We start from the raw sequence: 22,596 nt of genomic DNA on the forward strand, positions 1-22,596 counted from the left end.
AGAGGAGCAAATAGCACAAAAACACCCGAGCTGTGTTGCCACCTTCACAAATCTACCTGCCTAAAAGTGACCAACATGTGTAAGTGGGGATGGCAACAGTGATTCTTTTAAATGGGTCATAAATAAAGTATTTATCATGGCTTGCTTCAACTCTTAACTGGATATGTGATTAAGAAAATGGATGGATGGGTGGGTGGATGGGTAAATTCTAATCCCTTGCAGACTCCACAGACCTGTAGTTGTTATGATATTACTTTCTACTCTGCTTGGAGGGCACATTACATAAATGCTCAGTGGATCTCAGCGTTTATATAATGCTTGGATCGTATTTTCCTTCTGGGCAATATCCCTCCACAGATTATCACACACTGTCCTTATGATCTTTTACAGATGAACTGCCCTTGTAGCAGCGAGAGGACACATGCATATGGCCTTTCATTTAGATCACTGTGATCTAAGCCCATCCATCTTACAGCTGTAAGTCTAACACTAAAGTTACAGTTGCATAAAACAGAAGATTATGCATTTCGATACAAAAGAATGATTAAATTAATCAAGTGGATAAATTAAGCTACCTAACCAGTACTGTGTCTCAGTTCAGATACTTCAATTAATACTCTTCCATGTGGTAGACTATATACAATATACCTACTTGGTAGTGTGGTGGGTGAATTTTGACAGAGTAATGATGTTTTAAATCTAAGACAGTAAACTGTGTTTACTAGTAATGGCCACTGCAGCATTCGATTGTAGCTGTGATGCTAGCTAGCAACTTTAGTTTCACAACATGACAACTTGTCAAGCGTCTGAGCAATTCATCTTCATTCAAAATATAAACATGAACACCAAACAGTCCTTCAACACTCTTACAGTAGATTTAATCCCTGATGTAATTCTGCCATCGTCACCAACGCGTGTCTAGCATCAGTGACAGAATGCTAGCTAAAACCATGGCTTCCTCCTACTAGCTTAAAAACTGATTGATGCTAACCCCCCTTCTGCACAGAAACCACACAGGGTGAGAAGTGTATAATTCCCAAACAGTTAAGTGTTTGGGAATTATATGCACACACATCTGGATGCACTTCATGTAGCTATACTTTTCACAGTTAGTGCACTTTATGCAATGAAAATAGCAAGTGGAAGTGTGGAAGTGTGATTGGAGATACAGCACATTAAGGCAGAGGAGCTAATCTCCTAACTGTGTTGTACTGGGAGGAAATAGTTGCTTATAACTTAAACTTTTGCTTTTAAAATAGGAGAAACTTCCTTTATTTTGCTTAATGGATCAACGTAATCTATGTAATCTATGAAACTCCAACTTTATCTAATGAGATACATTTTCTAATGTAGGTTAAAGTTAAAGAAAAAAAAACTTGTTTAATATTTGTGCATCAACATATATGAGTGATTGTTGAGAGCACTCACAATCTATGATTATTTAAAGATGGATCAACACTGTCCATCGTAACATTAGCACGTGCCACAGTGTGAAGAGGGGCATGGTGGTGTTTTACAAGAGTGCATTTGGAGGTGTAAACAAAGGCAAGCAATGAATAATAAAGGTAATGAAATCCTTCAATAAATTCTCTTCATCTGTACATCACTTCAGACCTCATTAAAAGAATTCACCCAGCTCATAAATCACTTCCTCCCCGGTCTGTCGTCCCGTTATGCGGCCTTGAAGTGCGGCGTGCTGTCTGTCGGTGTTCTTGTTGCTGTTTTTCTTTCTATCAGCAGCTGCTTATTCCACTGAAGCTCTCTGCCACTCTGCAGCTGTCGGCTAACAAGAGTTCAGATCTGCTTCCAGCTTTCAGTCACCCACTCGGCCAGTCAGGCTAGCACTTTTGGCTCTGTTTGTCTTCTCCCTTTCTCGATCTATCTTTATGTCATCTCCTTTCACACTTTTTGTTTTCCCTCTTTGACCCAGTCTTTTGTTCCGACATTTTTCCTCCTTTCCTCCCACAGACACCCTTCGGATATCTCAAATTCTCACGCTGCTCCCCTCTTTTTTCTGTGCCAGCTAGTCCTATGGGGTCAAACACTAAATGCCAACAGCAAATGCTACAACAGCCGTGGCCTCGACAAGAAGAAGGAGGAGAGGACATTTTATCCAAAACCAGAATAGTCGACACAATCGGCGGCCGCACTACACGGGGCGCCAAGTCATCCTTCAGAGGCACATGTGTATGAGTGTGTTTGTAAATGAGATCCATTCAGCAGGTCAAAGTGAGTTTGTCTACAATGGGTCGGACAAGCGTTTGCACAATGACAGCCACGCTTTTAAAATGCTGTGAGGATCTACCAAGAGTTCTCATCTTACTAAGGACAACATTGCATTTGTGTGTATTTATGTATGGCTGTGTATTGTAGTGTGTTTGGTTACTCATCGCTGACAAACTATCTTCCATGTTACATTTATGAGTATTTTTCTTTGATTTTTTCAGTTTTAAAGACAGAAACTAAGATACACTGTTCAACTTTTGTTTGATTTTTACACCACATGTAATCCTCCCAATTATCTGGACTTAAGTGATACTACACTAGCTTGTGATCGTACCTGGAAGTCACGAGGTAGAACAAGAAACCTTTTGCTTGTTAGACAAATGTTTTTACGCTTACATTATAGAAACACATAATGTTTTAGATGACCTTGTGTATCCTCTTCATTTTTATTATAGTGTTATAGGATAGCAACAAAAACATACCAGATATCCCTGAGGGGTTAATGTGAAAAATGTGCAAAATTACAATAGCGTAGGAGTTAGCGTGTTTGCCTAACACACAAAAGATCTCCAGTTTGCAGACAGGAGGAAACACAAACCCCAACATTGTGCCGTGGGATCACAAGCTAGTGTAATCCCACTGCTGCTGCCAATCCTGGGTAAATGGGAGATTTGTGTCAGGAAGGGAGTCTGGTGAAAAAGGACTGTGCCAAAACAAAAGTTTTATTAACCTCACAGAAATATCGTAATTAGTTGAACAAGAAAATTCTAATTACCAGAACTAAATCGTAGCACAAACAAAAGCAAAAGTTGAGAAAACTGAAACAGCCAATCAACCAAGTTGCTTACATGTTATGAGTTTTCTCAACTTTTTCTTTATTTACAGTGAGTATCCGGCATGGCCGAAGAGGCTATTTTAGTGAGGGTGTTCTCCTTCTATGTGTGAGAACATGTCTTTTATCTGTGCATTGTCAAATGCTGCCCAAGTCCATTTGATTGCCTCTCTAACATGGTATAAATAGCCTAAAGAGCAACAGGGGATTCACCCTCTATTATAAGTATCTAAATATCAACAGCTATTAGCCTGCCTGTCTCCCTTTGGCTGCTCGTATCATCCAAAATAGCATTACCCAGCTGTCGGTCAGCCTCCGGCTCAGGCTCATGATGCACAAGCGGCAAATTGGACATATACACTAACTGTATACGGAGGGAAAGAAGGACACTTGAGTTAAATAAATAATTCAGATTGGAAACTGGAAGCAGCTAACCTTGGTCAGTCCAATAGTAACAAAACCGCCTACAATCTGTGCAAAAACTGAAGTGGAGAAATTATAATTTGCCATTTCTCGCCCAATAACTTCCCTGGAGCCTGCAATGGTTGCCTGGCCACAGAAACCTGAGTTTGGTGTGGAAAAACTTAACAGGCCGTAAGACCATCTGTCAGTTTCCTGAACTGCTGCACCGACTACAAGCCAAGTCTTATCGGCCAGCTTCAGTGGCTCACTCACTTATGCTCTCCTAACTGAATGGGATGGAAGGAGATAGGTACCATGACCCATGGGTGTCGCATACTTTTCGACATATAATATGCCTTTCCAGTACTACATATATTAAAATGATGAAATTAACTTTTCAGACACAGGGAAACAAAACACCAGATGTGCTAATGCGCTTCAGCATCGTTATCTGCATGCAGCAGCTTTTAAAACGCAGCAGCCTTTTTGAACAATTTGCCCGTTTGAGTTCAACTCTGCTGGGTATGTGTGGGCTCGAGAATTCTCTGTATGAGTGTGTGTGCACCCAGAATTGATTAATTATGCATAAAACTCTCTTTATAACGGCACCTCAGAATTGTGCACTCTGCGAAAACACCGTCTGTGAGGGCTTTGTTGTGTGTCTGTGTGTATAAAAGTCTGATAACTGTAATTATTCAAAACTATAAAGGCGTAGCGCTCCTTCCCCTCCCCAGCCCCCAAATTCTGCTCATGACAGAGGATGAGAAATCGCAAACAACGAGGGAAAATGTACGCAACTCTAATGCAACACCCGGACTGAGAGCAGAAGAAGAAGAAAAATAGAAAGTTCTGGCATAAAAATAGTTTTTCACTCTGCAGCACACATAATACATTTAGATTAGTTTTTTAAATGTGTGGTTGCTTTAACAGCCTTTTAAATATAGTTTACACTTTTTAGTGTCTTGTGCATTGTGTGTGTGTGTGTGTGTGTGTGTGTGTGTGTGTGTGTGTGTGTGTGTGTGTGTGTGTGTGTGTGTGTGTGTGTGTGAGTGCCAACAGGCATGGCTGAATGCACTGTCTGGCAAGCCTGAAGAGTCAATAGATGGAAACAATGCCAGACTTGACTAATCAATGAGACCAATCATGAAGACAGAATGATGATAATCACTTAAACAGATTGGGATCATAATCAATGTGGCCACCCTAATTGTCCTCCATTACACAGCTGGTATTGGCACTCACATTTAGTTGTGCGATCAGCAGTGGACTGAGTCTGTGCGAAGCACTGAACTCAGAGTTTCTGGGCAAACAACAACTTAGTGAAATGGTGACACTTGTGCTGCTTCTGACTTTTGAGTGCTGCTCCAGACAATATAGTGTGGGGCGATAACAGCGGTGTATGTGCTAAAACCACAGTCCTGCTTTTAATGCACTAACCTAATAATCAGCCGCAATGTGTTTGATGAACACTGATGCACTGTGATCAAAAGTTATATTAGAAATGTCTTCTCATATCTGGATCTCGGTGGATGGACAGTTTCTTCCTAATGTCACAAATTAAGTTAAAGCCTTTGATGCATTCCTGTACCACCGAATGCAATATTTCTACCACTACCAAAGTCCAGGGGTTTAAAATCTGTATGGACAGAAGCACTGAGCTACCTACGCATTACACCTAGAGGAGCTGCTTGGTCATGGAAACCCACGAAGCTCCTGGCGCACAGTTTTTGTGCTGATGTTAATGCCAGAGGAGATTTGGAGCTCTGCAGTTGCAGATTCAGCAGAGCGCTGGTGACGTTTCTGCACTTGGTCAATCCACTCTGTAACCTTAAGTGGTTTACCACTTTGTGGCCGAGTTGCTGTGGCTCATATATGCTTCCACTTTGCAGTAACACCACATGCAATTAATCACAGAATATTTAGGTGGGAAGGAATTTCACACTGATTTCACACTGATTGCTGCAAGGTGGCTTCCTTTTAAATTGCCTGTTGTAAATTCAGTGAGCTCATTAGGATGACCCATTCTTTCACACATGTTCCTAAATGTAGAATGCATAGCTAGATGCTTGGTTGTATATACCTGTGTCAAACTGGGAACATCTAGATTTAAAGATTGCACCCACTACTTTTTTTTCTTTTGCCAATTAATATTATGAAAATATAACAACACACACAGTTAGAGATAAGAACCCGAAATAACTCAGTAAGATTAGCTATAAGTCATGCCCACACTGTGTGTGTGTGTGTGTGTGTGTGTGTGTGTGTGTGTGTGTGTGTGTGTGTGTGTGTGTGTGTGAGAGAGAGAGAGAGTGATCTGGACACTCGCTCACACTTCCTCCCTTAGTGGGAAGTCATTTCCTGTTGGGATGATTATTTAGGGATTTGGCATAGTCAGCATGTGTGTGTGTGTGTGTGCGTGTGTGTGTGCGTGGTGGGCAGGCCTGCAGTTGATGTCACGTGTTCGTGTTCATGTCCCATAAACTGCAGCCTGTTTTATGTTCGCATATTACAACGAATCTCATCTAATTCACTCTCTTTTTGATCTTTCCACCTTTTTATAAATATTTCCTTCCAATATTACTTTCTCTACTCCCTCGCTCTCTCTCGTCCTCCCTTGTGCGTGTACATATCTGTATTGCCATCATTGTTTTCCCTCATGTTGTGCCTCATTCAACTTTACTCAGGCAGAAAATCATAGCCCATACACAGAAACACGCACACACACAGTTCGCCATTCCAGAGAAAACCAAGGAAACCACTTCGTCTCCTCCCTACCTTACACACCCAGCCGCCTCTCACACAAACACAGCTAATAAACAGTTATTTAAAAGAAAACAAGAATTCATGAACATTAGTATTTTATTGGCTTTCCTTGCATCCTGTAATGAGACTGACCTGTTTGACTCGGTCCGGGTTGACGGTGGTCTGCGGCTGCAGGATGCTCACCGGCTCTGTCTTCTGGGTGCTCTGAGGCATCTCCCTCACCTTCTCAGCGATGAAGTCATGGACACCATTCAGTGCCTCCACAGTCCCCTGGATCAGACACACACGCTCTGTTGTGCCTACACAAACACACACAAACACACACACGGATGGGTCAGTGTGTGAGCTTAAACTGGTGGCTAGTGGTATCGTGACCATCATTTCAAGCAAAGAAAAATAATAATCATCACTTGTCACGATATGAAACCATTCAGATGAGTACTTTTAATCTCTTGAGTACTTTTATGAATCAGCGTGCTGTGCAAGCCTGTAAAGCAGGGTGGCAGCAGCACACCACAGCTGAGCGCTACTGCAAGAAACATGCAGAAGAAGACGGCAATCCTTATAATTTAGTCAGCAGTTATTTCTATCAATGTGATTCCTATATTTACAAGATCTTTTTGAAATTATGACTGACTGTATCCAAGCTTTTTTCTCAGCATTTCAGAGAGGTTTCTGCAGCTTGGTGGGAAAGCACAGAGAGCAGGTAGAGGTTTGATGTAACGCAGCTCTCTCAGTTTAACTTGAACGTTCAGAATTTTCTGTTTTCATCTTCTTTATGCTGCTGAATGGAAATAAAACCAGCCATGGCACATGCTTCTATTCAAAAAATAACAACTGTGAGATAAGAAAAGATCGCAGGAAACTGTAATGATCCCCACTGGGAAATAACACAGCAGCAGCGGGAAATAGCAACAAAGAGAGAGAGGGGGTGAAAACACCAACTATCAAGAAATAGAACAAAAGATCGAAGTGGAGAAAAATGAACTTTGTATAGGTGCTGTTAAAAAACACAACAGAAAACCTAATTACAAACTTGTAATTACACAAATAACAAATGAAAGTATTGATTTAATACATCGTGCGTTTGTATATTTGCCAGGAAGAGAGAAAGCTGTTCGGAGTCAAAGCTAATTAGCCGCAGTGTCCACGAAAGCTAGTAAAACATGATATTCTTCACCTCACAGAAAACATCAGGGTTCATATTTCCTCTCTCCTTCTTCTGAACATATCGGCATCGCTCAGTTTATGTCTGTTTCCAGGATTTTGTCCAATCAGGAAATTAATCCCCAGGGCACAAGAAAAAAATCAAACATGCTGTAATAATTTCCAAGCTTCTGCTTCAGTGTGTACACCACATGTGTGTGTGTGTGCATTAAAACTGTGCATCGGCTCCAAATAAGCTGGACAAAGTACATCACGCAGAGCTGTGGATGCACGGGGGATTCGCCCTCCACTACTTCAGCAGGAGAAGAAAATCAAAATGCAGCTTTTAGCTTCAGTTTAATGATGCTTGCATCTGCTAAAGATTAGCTGCAGAAATTGTAATAATATACAAAAAAACCCACTTATATATGGCTTTTGACAGAATCGCAAAGCACAAGTTCAGGATTAATGTCATGGACATTATTAGCGTAATGCAATTTTAAAGTGTAAATTAAATTGAAAAGCCTGTACTGAATTACCTCTTCACTGTATTGTTTCTTGATGTAATAAAAGAGGAGTCAATGCGTAAGATTATGATGATTAATAAGACCGGACAAAAAACACAAATTCTATATGACTTTTTCTTCTTTTTTGTAATGAAATCTGATAAAATAATGCAAGCAAAAACTTTTATTAAACTGGAACTCAAGCTCCACGGGGCACAAGATGACCTCATAGCAATGTGCTGGAGGAGCAGAACAATGAAAATCAGATAGGTTTCTGCCTAATGAAAATGCATACAATTGCTATAATACACGCTGTGTGCAGAGAGAAGGGCAGACAGACACAGAGGAGAATCTAGGCCAATGCAAAGCCTCTCAGACCGGCTGCACTTTAACAACGCACTGAAACTAAATCTCTTTCTTTCTATCATTTACTATCACTCTCTCCTCTTTTTTCTACTTTTTTTTGTCCTCACACACACTTTCTCCCTCACTCTCTTCCTCCATCCCTCACTATATCTCCCTTTCTTTATCCCTATTTCTTCACCCTCTCTCATCTCTCTCTTTCCCCCTCCCCCCTTGAGTCCAGTACTTAGTAGGATCTGCTCTTATCTCGGCCCAGCAGCGTGTCATTTAGCTCTTCCTGTCCCTTGCCTCTCCCTGCATTGTTGGACCGTCTCGGTTTGGCCCAGCTTGGCCCTGTGTGGCAGCACTGGAGAGGAGGGATTGTGGGTTTTAAACTGCTATATTTGTGCAAGGGTGTTGGGAACTGATGACATATTGCGGAAGCCGAACAAGAGCTTCTTTAGCCAAGAGAGACTGTTTCAGTGCTTTTAGGATTTTGTTTGTAAAATTCTGCACAAGGAAACATTTCTAAAGGGTGAATATGTTAATTAGTGGACAGCCCTCAGATGAAGAGCTGCACATGCAGGATGAAGAGGTTGTGACAACTGACACTAAAAATAAAACACACAGCACATCACGCATTTGCAGAATTTGGCTACCTGGCCTTGCCGAACCTTTGCAATGCCTGTTAGCTTTACAGCGGTATTACTTCCCATTCCTATTTTTACAGTTTGGTGACAGCAGTGACAAACAGCCTCTGATGACAGCAGCTGAACGCTTCAGTTTGAGCGTGACGACAGGCCAACAAATCAAGCTAAACATTGGCAGTTCTCAGTTGTAGCCTGGCGCTACCGTTGTGTTGGTGAACATTTCTTTCTGCTTTTTAGTGAGTATCAGTGAGCGGAGCGGCATGACCATCGGAGTGTGTGTCTGTGTGTGTACGTGTGTGACGATACTGAGGAAACTGGGCCTCGTCTCTCCCTGACAGCTGGTGCCCTCTGGGTAATCTGGACCCGTCCAATCAGAAGCAAGGATTAGCAGGCCATTGTCTTGGCATGAGTGTGCGAGTGTGGGTTTGTCTTTATGTGTAGATTGTAAATATGGGTACATGCATGTGTGTGTGTGTGAGACTGTAGCAGAAAAGGCCATTCTGTCACTGGAGATCATATTGAAGCTGCCGTACAGCTGTGCTGCACCAACAAAGACCTGCTTAGTCCCATTACAAAAATATTCACACAGAGATCAGTGAATATGCATTTAATACAAAACACATTGTGCTTTTCATTGCAGGCCAAGCGGATCCCAAAGCACTGCTATAATTTCTTGCACACCTTTTTTTCCCAGACTGGAATCAAGAAATAGTCCCTGAGTCAATTTTGTGTTAGCAAAATAAACTTTTTGGTTTTTGTGAGTAATTTCACATAATCAAGTGTGGCACTCTAATGTATAACAGCACTCTAATCACCATCTTTGCCTAAACATTTTCTTTCCTCACTTTCTAGCATATTGGATTTTAAGAAAAGGATATATGGATTTTTGACTTTTGAGGCAGTGAATCGAGCTGTGAAGCAAACAGGAAGTAGGCTCATATCTCAGCAACTGTTTCATGCATTGACATTAAACTTGGTGCATAATTTGAAGCAATGGGGTTCATTATCACTGTGACACATTACCACTCATGTAAAGTTATTAAATGTATGCATCCAACAGATGTGGAAAAATTAGAGCATCCATTTGGAGTTGTGTTATTTGAACAGTTTTTAGTTTTCTTTCTCTTTGGTCTTCAGCTCCTGAGATAAATTTATGTCTTTGTCTTCTGGTTGTTCCACGTTCTTCTCCCAGCCAGTTAATAAATTAGACTGTCAGCAGGTAGTTTGTCTGATGAAAGACTGAGGAGAAACCAAAAGCCGTTCCCACACACTGCTACAGCCCTGAACCACTCTAGACATCACCAGGCAGACGTGCATGAAGAAAGCGTACGTCCGACTCGATCAGATCAGAAATTAACCTGCCAGCTCCCTGCTACAAAGTCTGTATGCTATCCGATTAAGCGTGTGTGAGAATCAGCAGGTAATTGTCTGGTGAATTCACAGTGAGGGAACAGGCATCCTGCGTCCTGGCTCCAGCATGCGCTGCTCGGGCAGCTCCCTCGCCTAAACCAAATTGAGTATCTCCAATAGTGACAGTGTGTGAGAAGTGAACTGGCTCTCGCCTGCTGTGTGCTACACAGCATATGAACAAAGAACAAACATAAGAACAGAAAAGATGATAGAAAGATGATATCCTGACCTTATTTCTCCCAACATTATCCAAAGTTCATGTGCAGACTTTGTGTAATCTAAACTTATGGAGCTTTAAACTTTAAACTGTGCACACAGATTTTACCATCTTATCTGGAAGTTGTTATCTCACAAAGCAGGAAGACTGAAAAAAAAAAAATATATATATTTAAAAAAATTTAATTTAGCTGCTAAATGAAGAGACACACGAAAAGGCTGCTGATTATGTTCATGTTTTAAGGGGCCGTTTGCGTTTTAATTATCATGCTCATTCTCGTGTCTCAATGTCTTATTTCCCTGCAGGAAAAGCGCAGACAGTGAGCAACATACAAATGCCAAAACAGCACCAACATAATAGAATTTATGCATCCCTCAGAGAGCGAGCTCTGTTGGCAGTCAGTTCTACGCCGGTGCAAAAACATCACTATGTGTTTGTGTGTGTGTCTTTGTATATGACTTGAGCATTTCCCCTTGTAAAACGAACTTCATCATTTGACATTTTAACGGCTGGAAGCTTTTTCCAGACTTGACATGCTGCAGCTGCTGAAGTAATATCTGTTCAATGTTGTTAAACCTTCTGTGTTTACATAATGTTTTAAGGGCATTTCGTAGACACAGAACACAGGGCAGGAAGAAAGACAATAAAGTCCTTATTTATAGCATTGCTATTCACGAGTGTGGACATAGTGAAGTTGTGCTTTCTTACTATGGTTTAAAAACTGCAGGTGCTTTCATGCGGTGTTGTCAGGCCTTGCTGGTAACGTTTTTCACATTGCTGCACGGATAATTGAAACAAGAGCAGTAAAAAGAAACACCAGTTACACTTACAGCAACAACAGCTAGGCAGCACCACTGAAATGCATTTCATAATGAGATAATGTCCCCAAGTTTTGGAAAACGTGAGTGCAAAGATGACAAAAATCAAACATTTATGATTTATGAACAGAGCACAAATAAATAGACCGGAGCAAACCACAAAGGAGCAAGCGTTACAGCCTACGAAACACATCAGAGACACAAAGAACTAAGCTCCAAAGTTTCAGGTCAGGAGGTTGGTCAGTTCCTATCATGAAACACATGCAACAGTGCCAGCAACAGCTGAATGATGCCGTTCGAAATAGCAATGAAATCTATCCACTCGTGCTGCTGTGGGGCATTTCTATTAACTAACTGGCAATTGTTTTTCTGGATGCAATTTACTGCACAGGTTGCAGCTACTAGTCTGGTGTCGCACAGCACAAACCGGCAGCCATAAAACACAAAACCCCGACAAGGGTCATCCCCCGGAGCATTAACTTCTGGAAGAGGGTGACGGTGATTGGAAATGAAAAGTAAGAGGCTGTGAAATTCATAACAGACGTGAACTTCAGCTCGCAATTTCCACAGTGACCAAGTGACCCAACAGCATTTCGTTCAACACCAGAACACTCATCATCATCATCATCATCATCATCATGATCCAGGCTGTGGACTCTGGCAGTTGTTTTTATTAAAGTCTAACTAACATGACTCACTCCTTCCTCCACTGCTCTCTTCCTCCTCCTCCACCTCCTCCTCCTCCTCTCCCTGATGACCAGAGCGGCACCGTAGGAAGCAGACTGAAAGCACAGAGAGCTGCTTCTCCTCTGATTTCTGACTCACAGCAACATATGTATGCTCAGTATGGTGATGCATACTAAACTGTAAGATGACTGACACAAGAATGTCCCTCTGTGCTAAAAAAAAGAGAACAATAACAGCCACATTAACACGACAGAGATCAAAGAAACTATCCTGCAGTGGGAGGGGACACGCATGTCCTCTGCTACTGGAATACTGAAAACGGAAGAAGGAAGACGCTTAACGTTTGCTTTGTTTACAGTGAGAACACTTTGAACGAGGGTAATGAATATGAGATGAGGATAACCGTGCAGTAAGTATTGTGGGCTTGCACTGAGTACACTGATGTATTTGCAGTGCGTCCACTTAACAAAGATGTCTCTCTGTCTGTTAATTGAAACAGAGCGGTCAACCTACAACCGGCAGCCATGATTCATTCTGTCCAGTCTTGTCCAGCTGGGGGTGGAGACTCGGCCACTTTGGCGCTACTGTAGCTGAAGGCACTTTGCACGGTGACTGAAATGTCACACTTGCTCCTGTGGCTTTAAAAGTCAAAGATGTTGAAAATGTGCTACCTCGGTAACATTAAAGCGAGAAAGATGACAGTATCCTCTCTCCGATCCTATTAACTTGCATTCTCAGAAATGAGCTAATTTGATCTTAACGATGTAGTAAAGGCTGGGGTAGTTTTGCTATTTTTATTGTTTTGTAAAATGCCTCCTGCAAACTTCCAAATGTACAAAAACAGTAAAAATCTGGAGGCCAGGCAATTCATTTGCTCATTTTGGTGAATTTTCATATACAAATGTGTGGCTTTGTCTGCAACATTTTAATGTGGAGATGGTTTTATATAAACCAAAGTGCTAAAGTCAGGCACCCACTGGCAATTTAAACTATAATGGAACATAATGCAAGTCTTTCAAGCAATCTGCATTACGTTTGAATATTTGTTCCTCTAGTAGATCGATTTTTGTCATTTAACATTCCTCCTGCGTCGGCACGAAAACCGATATCCTTTCCTCTTTGTTTGGTAAAGTAAGCTCTTTAAATGTGCAGCTGTTCACTTCATCAATAAATATGTTCAGTTTCTAACAGTGGCCTTCAATTTATTTTTCAGTTAATTTATGACTCTTGACTGTATCAGTTCATTTCATTTTCAGCAAATAACAAAAGTAGGCATTAAGTTAGCCAATTTGTAAACAAGTACAAGTCTTATGAGCGGGACCTATGCCCTGCATTTCCCTCAAAATCTAGGCCTATACAATTTAATTCTGTTCTGAATCTCTAATGAATAAAACAACAAATTAATAAATGATAAATGATCAGCAAAGCCTTAGTAAATCCGTATGAACTCAGTCAGTCCTCAGTGGATAAAATGTCCTGATCTAGTGAATCAAATGTTAAATTAAGGCAGAGATTGGAGGAAGGTTTGACAAGATGAAGCTGCAAACTGTGTCTCCCAGGAATACTTTCTGTTAATAAATGTACAGATCATAATGTGAAAATTCTCCTTAAAAAGTGAGACAGCTGCCATGACCTGAAAAAACGTATTTCTTCTTGGTTTATTAATGTTGTTTTTCAGCTCTAGCAACCACTAAAGGCGTAAACAGTCTGGTTTCCACCACAGCTCGGCTGAAAACCGGCAGCAAGTGCGGTGAACGTGCGAAACAACTTGTCAAATATATTCTGGTAATTTCCTGCAAAGTGACCCATTTGAAAAAAAAACATCCCCCGAGAGCTCTCTAGATCCCTGAAGTTCCCTGTTTGGAGAAAGTTTTCAAACTTAAAAAAAAAATTTAAAAAAAATATTTGGGAAACATCAGAAAGGAATAACAGAGACAAGATGTGACAGAAACGCCAGAGGTCCTGTGTTCACAGGTACACGATGTTCATCGCCTGCTGTGCCAAGATGTACAGCTTCTTTACTTCCAGCACCCCTCTGATGGAAAAAACATCAGTGGCAGAGAGAACGACAAATGATAGAAAGAGATACAGAGGTTCACACGACTTCTGTCACATCTGAAAAACATCAAGCGAAGAGGAGGGAGACGCAAAGGCAGAGAAATGGACAGAAACGCAGAGAGGGGGAGGCAGATCAGCACAGAGTCACGATGCCGATGTCAAAATGGAGTGACAACAGAGAAAGAGGGGGACAAACAGAGACGAGGAGGGAGAGAGACAGCCTGGGATGCAGAGAGGGAAACCTTTGTGAGACCTGTCATAACAAAGTAATGTCAGAAAAACAGAGACTAGGAGAGACCAAAGAAGCAGAGATTCTGCAAGATGTGCAGAGAAATGTTGGCTTTTGCTTTGAGCGTGACCTACATACGATTTATAATTTACCTGAACATCACTCGTTAAGTTTGTATTATCAGTTGATTAATAAAAAAACAAATATCTCTTGTGGTTACTTATTTGCCTTTTCTCTCCTTTTGTCTTTTCTTATTTTGTTGCTGATTTCTTTCATTCCTCTACAAAGACAAATTCACGCCACAAGCTAAAACTGAGAGGGAGACAGTTAGAGAGACACAGACAGGTGCAAAATGACCGAAAGCAGGTATAAAGAGACAAAAACTGAGGCGAAGACGGAAAAACTAGATCCGAGAAGACGGCCGCAGTCTGAGCGGGAGAGAGAAAGTGAGTCTCCATCTCTTAATATAAATAACCTCTAAGGCTTCATTGGAGCCGATTGGAAGCACAGTGAGACGTGGCGCTGGTTTAATGTAAGCTCATTAAACGGATCTCCTTAGGCTGCGGATAAGCTCAGGTTAACTGGCTACCTTTGATCAGATCTGCTGGATTAGCCGTCTGTTAGGGGTGCAGTTTAACACCTTGTTGTTTTAGGGGTTTAAAGAGTATATAAAGTAGCTTAGGAAACTACGGTAGCCAATATAGAACAGCAGACAGGGAGAAGTTTGATGGGAAAAAGAATAAAGTTAAAGACATGAAGGTCACAGACGACAAATTTAAAATTGAAGTTTGGTGCAGGAGGTGGTATCTGACCTCTAACTGGCCTCCTGGATTCAATCTTTCATCGAAGCTACTCTGACATTACAAGTGAATATCTGACCAAGTCTCATTCAAATGCGGTTATTACATTTCTTTAGCACACCTTATTATGTGCCTGCTATTATTAAATCAATATCAGTCCATTATTAAAATCCAAAGATTCAAAGCAGCAGGAGTTTGGTGAGATACGTTTGAACTCTGTGAGCTTTGTTAACGTTTCAGTGCTCAGTGCTCATGTTTAGTCGTGCATATTGTCACATGTGTCTTAAAAGTATAGCTATAAACTTTTAAACTTTGCAAACATACAGCTGAAGAGGCAGGCACTGGATTTTTCAGTAATTTACAACATTTTTCAGTTTTGATTAGTACAAATTCGGCATTTCTTCTAGCAATACAATTAAACTCCTTATCTTTATGATTTATTCAACATTTAACCCATTGATTTGTTTTTTAATAGTCAATCTTTCCAGCATTATAAAGCAATAGAGTAACAGAGTAGCCTTCTTAATGTTGCCCAACAAGCCTGTTAACTGACTCTAATAGTTTTTCTTAAAATTAATGAACTGATAATTTATGTATGTATGTCTAATTTCCTCCTGTCCCACAGTAAGACCAGCACTTTGAAGGGATAAAAGGGCTGAAGCTGACCAGTAGGCCTCTGTCACAAGAGATGGATGGATTCATTGACTGAAACCTTAATAAGCCAATAGAAACGACTGCACTGACTTCCATATTGAGTTACAAAAGGTGTATGGGCCAAACAGCTGTTCCAGCTGTGGGGGCAAAAGCAGAGGCGTGGGACCATGCAGAGGAATAGAGGAATGGAGCGAGATAGAAGACTAGAAACTGTTGCAAAGTGTTGCATAACTCCTCGAAGTTTTGTTCGAGTTGGTCTTCACTGTTTGACTGATCCTGCTCTGTTACCTAGGCAACTAACAGTATCACCCCTCTGACCGTGCACACACAGTAACGCACACTGTTGTGCACATACACCAAACACACACTCTTTCATGCAGCTGGGCAGCTGCTGGTGATGTCATGAGTTGTTTTTCCAAAAAGAGTGTGTGTGTGTGTGTGTGTGTGTGTGTGTGTGTGAGAGAGAGAGAGAGAGAGAGAGAGAGCATGACTGCATGTGCTGATGTAATCAGGGGCAGTAAGGAAACTTGGACCTGTTCTCTGCTGCAGCCAACCAAGTCTTCATTAAAATGAAGAGAGGACAGAAAGACAAGAAGAAGAGAGAGAAGAAAAGGGAAGGAAGGAAGAAATTATGTAAAGAAGGAAAAAAGGAAAGAAGAGCTGACATATGGAATAAGAAAAGACAAGGAGAAGAAACCAAAGAGAAGGAAAAAGGTTCAAGGGGGAGTCGCAGAAAGAAAGCAAAAGAAATCAAAGATGAAAGGAAACCAGAAAGTTCTAGAGAAACATTAAAGAAAAGACAAAAATGAAAAGTGCGTCCCAGCACTGTAGCTTACGTGGATGAAAATGTGATGGTTGCTTTGTAACAAGCTGGCACAGAATCATCTGGTCTCCCCGAGTGCCCACGGGCCTGTAACACACACTCTCCCACCAGCCCCCGCGTTATTTACACCAGACAAAATCATGGTCAATTAGGAAAAACATATTAAATCCCGGAGTTACCGTGGACAACTAGCCTGGGGGCAAAGCTTCACTGGTCTTTATTGAGTTTTACTGGCTTTAAAACAGCAAAACAGGAAAAACTAAAGTTTTCATCAGGCTGAGGTGTGAATAGTCTCGACATAAAATGTTCTCTTTCCAGATTACGGCGTCCACTCGACCTGAATGCTAGTTTTTAATAATAAAATCCTTTTGTTCTCAGGCGTGCTCGCTGTGAATACTACCAATCAGCACTAACAAGCACCCAGCAGAACAAAGCACGACTAGAGGTACCACCTTAAGTACAATATCCAAAAACACACACAATAAGAGCAATCCAACAAGAATCTGCAGAGGTATTGTACAAAATGATTTAGAACCGAGAAAGACAGGATCATAAAAAACTATAAAAGCATCAGATGCTGCAGAGGAAAGAATGCAAGCAAATTAATCCATAAAAGGCCAACTTACACAATGATCTCAGTTTTATAAGTAGTTACTCAAATTATTGCACCTAATAATTATTCGGCATTACTATTTTTTTCATAATAAACTCTGGCTTGTGCAGCTCTCTTCTTTGTTGGAGGACCTACTCAGAGAGTTGTGCCGATCCTTTCATCCACGTTCTTTGTTTTTAAAGCAGCCCAAGGTACTGTAAAAACATGGTTTCCTGTCATCCTCTCTCCCCTTCTCTCCCTCACTGTTTCTGCTCACTCATTCTCCCCCATCTCCTTCCTCCCCCATCACCTCCGCCCTTCCCCCATCTTTTATCTGTCTAGAGGTCCGGCAGTGACAGAGCACTCGGCGAGAAGACTAAGGCAACTCTTTCTAAAGAGTAACAAAAGAAGCTGGAAGAAAAGGCAGGAATTCCTCTGCTCTGATGTAAGGCTTTTCACTTGGAGAGACCTGCTGCTCTCCGTCCAATCTCCACCTCCGTGTCCTTCACGCCTCCAGTCCACAAAGTCCCTTTCCCGGTTATCTGCTGACTTCACGAACACTTCTTCCATCCATATTTTCAAGCAGCACGGCTCAGAGCTCTTTGAAAACATGGCTTTTAAAGTATTTCTAAAAATCCGTGATAAATGGGCAGCGGTACATTACTAACAGTAAGATAAATGAGGTTGCCACTGCTTGTTAAAAAATCCTTTAATAATAGAAAACCTTCAAAAGTTGTGATAACAGGAGCAGCCAGATGTTCGCTGCAGCAGGAATTTGAACTTTTGTGACCTTTATTTTTGCAGGAAACACTGTCACATTACTCCAGCCTTTCTGTGCATATGCAGGCACCATTTACAACATAACTATAGGTTTAACTTAATTACAGGTAAAAACATGTTTTGTAGATTTTCAAATGGTTAATACTTACATTAACTAAATAAGTCTGTACATTTCTCAAGTTTCTTTTACTTATATTCACTTCTCTTTCATTTCTTTACTGTATTCTTATCACTCTCTTTTAAACCACAAAGTTTACACTGTTCTTGAATGAACCTTCATTAGCTCAAATCAAGACTTTTATTTTGAAGGCATCCTCCTCTCAGATCTGTCTGATATACTTCTGGCCTGTGAACCTTCCTCTTTATTTATTCTCAAGTTGATCAAATTCTAGCTCCTAAATTCTAAAACATCTGAATCATTGATGCTGTGCAGGATTCTTTTTTCCCCCAACTCATTAAATCAAAGCGGGAACGTTCAGTTTGTTCTCACAAAAACAGAAACAGCTTTTGCTCACAGTTTGTTTTCAGCATCCACCCTTTCTACCTCTCCTCCCATTTCCAGTCATCCTGCCCTCCTTTCCTCTCTCCCTCTCTTCTCTTGTCTTCCTTTCTTTGGCAGCGGTATCGGTGTTGCCCAAGTGACCCAGGCCAGGCCAAGCAAACAGCTGAAAACATGCCATGACTGCCTCCCTTCCCAAATTTTTCTCTCTTTTCTTTTTCCTCCTTTCGACCCGCTTTGCTTTTCTTTAGCGTTCGGCTATTCGCCCTTTTCTTTTTCCTCTCCTCCTTTTCATTGCTGCCTCTTTCTATCCCCACTTTTGCTCCTCTCTCTCTGTCTCTCCATCACTTTGTTGTACCTGCTGTCACATTCATCTAAGAGCTGCCAGCGTGCTCTGAGCAACAAGTAGAAAACAGAGAGGAAAACACTGTTCGAATTAAACTGTGGTCTTCCAGGGAGGAGAGGTCTCTCTTCATGTACCAGTGTATGGGTTGGGCATAGCAAACATACAAAGTACAAACAGCAAATGTGTCCTTTTATTAAAATTTCTTTCACCTGTCTGAGAGAGAAGAGAAGAGACAGTGTCTCTTTTAGTTGTCACCAAATATTACAAGGAAAAATAAATAAGATCACCTTGAGATTTACGCTCGTTTCTTGTTTTGTTGCAAAAAGTGTTTTGCAACTACTTTCACTGGACAAAAATCAATCTCTGTGTCACTGTGTTTCCTTCACACATCCTTCACCCTATTACAAAAACATGTACTGTATCTGAAATAACGGGGAAACCTGCTTCACTACATGATAACACAGAAAAGCAGGGTTTCATTAATGACAGAAATTAGAAGACAGAGAGTATGAACTCAATTGGATCAGCAGGAGGTGCAATCGTGCAGTTAACACTACATGGACCAGTTGATGAAAATGTGATTACACCCAGGTGAACAGGTCTGAAAAGTGAAGCCTGTGTGCAAGTGCATTGGCACAGAAATGTAATGGCCAGCAGAGGGCGACTCCTCTGGCTGCAGAAAGAGCTGCAGCTGACTCTTGGTTTCCATGATGTCTTACCTTGGGACTTCATTTTTCAGGTTAAGGTCACCATCAGAGTCGAAAAGTAGCACACGAGCACTGTTTCTCGGCCAGATCAGCTCCTTGCTTGTCACATCTGGATACATTAATCTAAGATTTTGATGGTCAAAACTTCCAGGCAAGACTTCACTAACTAACGTGTGATTTCATGAAATGAACACCACCATTATTACACCTTTGTCACTTAATAATTTAACGTGACATTTTCGCAGCAGGGACATGTCAGCATGAAAGTCCAGCGGCTGTTCACTGACATAAAGACGATCCTGAAGAAAGATTAAAAAAGGGAATGCATTACATGATAAACTTTACGGAGGATACAGGGATACTTGATCTGAGGACACAAAAATAATGTGGACTGATGTTGTAAAGTAGGGAGAAAAGGTAGTCAGGCACGCCCACTAAGGTTCATGTGACTCAGGAAAATTCCTTTGCTGTTTGGTGGAGATGTAAGAAAATAAAACTGCATCACGTAGCTGTTTTCTGGCTGTATGGTCAGCGATTTGCCTCCATGTAGAAATTCTATTAATGTCTTTCGATGAGCAGGTGAAACTAAATATCAAACAGGATACAGATCACACAGGAAGTGATGGCATTGGCATCGACGCAAGCAGCGGGACAGCTGTAGAAATGTGTTCCACTGGGTCTTCCCCATAGACCAAACAGACTCACGTATTCTTGTCCCTTGTCATTAAATAGTGACATTGCAGGAACCCTTCCGCACACTTACACACTTGTGGAAAGAACGCAGATACACACACACACTATATACAGTTAGCTCAGCTATCCAGCTCTCTAGAAAGTCACACCTCTCACTATGTAACCACAGACAACTATATATACACACCTAATCACTCGCATACTCATCTGTCTTTCACACACACACAGCTCGTTTGTGTCCTCGGAGGGCCTGCGCGGTAACTGGACCTCGTGTGAATTCTTGGTCCACCCAAATGAGTTCAACACTGTTCTGATTTTACTCACACCTCACACACACATGCACACACACACACACACACACACACACACAGATGCAGACGCATAAGCAGAAATGCAGACATCTTTCTCAAACACACACACACTAAGTGACCGTTGTTATAATGAAGTGTCATAACGAGAGAGCGAGAGGAGATTTTCCTTTCTCTCATTCTGAGCCTTTCGCTCTGAATCAGTACGTTTTCTTTCTCTTGTCCTCTTCTTCTTTCATTCTTTGAGTCTGCTTTCGTCCTCTGTGTTGACCACATCAGGAGCTTAAACCTTTTGTTTTTGTTTTACCACATTTGCACCGCAGATCCATTTTTGACATGTGAAAACACGTCACTCGCTGTGTTGATGATCTTATCTGATCTGCTGTAACTAAATGACTTACCAAATCAAGTTGCTGAGAATGGAACAGTAGACATAAATGCAAAGTTCACGAGTTCCTAAAGATTTTTGATTTTTGATGACAATTCTCAGTAAAAAGAATATATGAATTTTTAAAAATCAACCTGCAATCAAGCTGATGCCTTGCTCGTCAGCATGGATTTGTGTCGGCGTGAGTGGAGACGAAATCATTGCTCACCAGTTAACACACTGACCCTATGCGCAGCTTGATGTTCATGTTTTCCCCTTTTTCTGGCATCACATTCATGATCTCTCTCTGCCTCTCTTTCCTCTCAAGCACACACAGAGTTACACAGATGCACACTTCGCCTCTCTTTCTCCAACTTGTTGAGTGTTATCTCCACTGTTGGTATCTGGTGTCGCACAACTGCCTTGATAGAGCCACACCTGTCTCCCTTCCCAAAACACACACCCACACCCTCCTTCCACTCTTTTACCCATGCTGCCTTGTGTCCCAAGACCTCAAAGTTAACTAAACAGTCGACTGTAGCCTCTGCTCAAGTGTGCACGTGCTGGTGTGGCTGTTTGTTGTGTGTATGTGCACAGTGCATGTGTGTTTTCTTAATGTTTGGAGCCAGGCGGCATGCTCATTTTTTACTGTCATTATTTTGAGTGTGCGTGTGCATCTATCTGTGATGTGGACAGTGTCAGCTGGCCTAAGCCTCCTTGTCCCCACCCTTTTATAGCCTCAAATCCCCCCAAATCCATCTCTACTCCCCATGTGACTACAACTGCCCCGTTACCCCGTCAGCTGCCCCAACTCTGCTGTCAACCTCTTTTTCTCCCTCTCTTTCTCACACACCCACCCACACACACACACACACACAAAACACTATCTCTCTCTCTGAGACCTCTCGCACACTAGAAGGATGATTTACAGATTCAACTATAGATCCTAAAAGCATTCCTCAGAGGCAAAATGAAACATGCTGGCAACGTTCTTAGTGCATACTGTACTAATTTCAAAAGTACTTTGAGCATTACCTTTGAAAAAAACCTGGAAGATCTTAAAGTCACAGCTTAAAAACAGAAGTAGACTGGTGACCCCATATCACCCCTTATCTCCTCTACACTGCACTATATTTACTGTCTCTTTTACTTGAGTGTCCCAATCCTTGGAGGGTAAACTTAAGCATAATGTGGTCAGAAAAGCTCTTATTGGAAGAAAAAAAACAGAAGTCTCTGACGTGTAATAATCTCACGATGCACTAACATAATATTTTATGAAATATCTAAAAATATTTTTCTCATCATGCCTTCATTCAGTCATTTGTTATCTTTAAAGACACAGCAGTAACTCAAAGTGAAACACAACCACTTTTTGATGTATATTTTTTTACAGCTCTTGCTATATGAATCCAGCATATATACACTGTATTCCTCTCTCCTTTTCCCCCACATTCCTAATACTTCCTCTCATTTCCTTCCACTCTCTCTCAGTTGAACACACCCTTTGTCTTCTGACTCATGCTCCTTGGAAACACACACACATGCACACACATATGCACAGATAAAGTAGATGTCACTCAGAGTATCTTTGGAGCCGAGCTGAGACAAGCATTATGAGAATACTTGTCTCACTTTATCAGCATTTTCACAACTTTGCAGAGAATCAGGTGTTTGAATTCGAGCCTTCATACAATCCGCTCTCTCTTTAGCACCAAAGACCGATGTCTTGACATCACATTTG

General features: G+C 41.4%; 1 protein-coding gene across 3 annotated transcripts in view; it reads right to left on the minus strand.

Annotated features, from left to right (window-relative positions):
• Positions 1 to 22,596, minus strand: part of nova2 (NOVA alternative splicing regulator 2) — an 87,091-nt gene that overhangs the window by 23,697 nt on the left and 40,798 nt on the right. For 2 of the 3 annotated variants that reach the window (XM_040037765.1, XM_040037764.1), the window contains one exon: positions 6,356 to 6,522. In XM_040037765.1, coding sequence (XP_039893699.1) covers positions 6,356 to 6,522 — 167 coding nt within the window. Of the gene's footprint in view, positions 1 to 6,355; positions 6,523 to 18,876; positions 18,883 to 22,080; positions 22,087 to 22,596 lie in introns of those variants that run through there. The other variant, XM_040037766.1, reaches the window with a different exon arrangement.

Source organism: Simochromis diagramma, unplaced genomic scaffold (assembly GCF_900408965.1).
Source record: "Simochromis diagramma unplaced genomic scaffold, fSimDia1.1 OVJJ01000463.1, whole genome shotgun sequence".
NCBI classification, from domain to species: Eukaryota; Metazoa; Chordata; class Actinopteri; order Cichliformes; family Cichlidae; genus Simochromis; species Simochromis diagramma.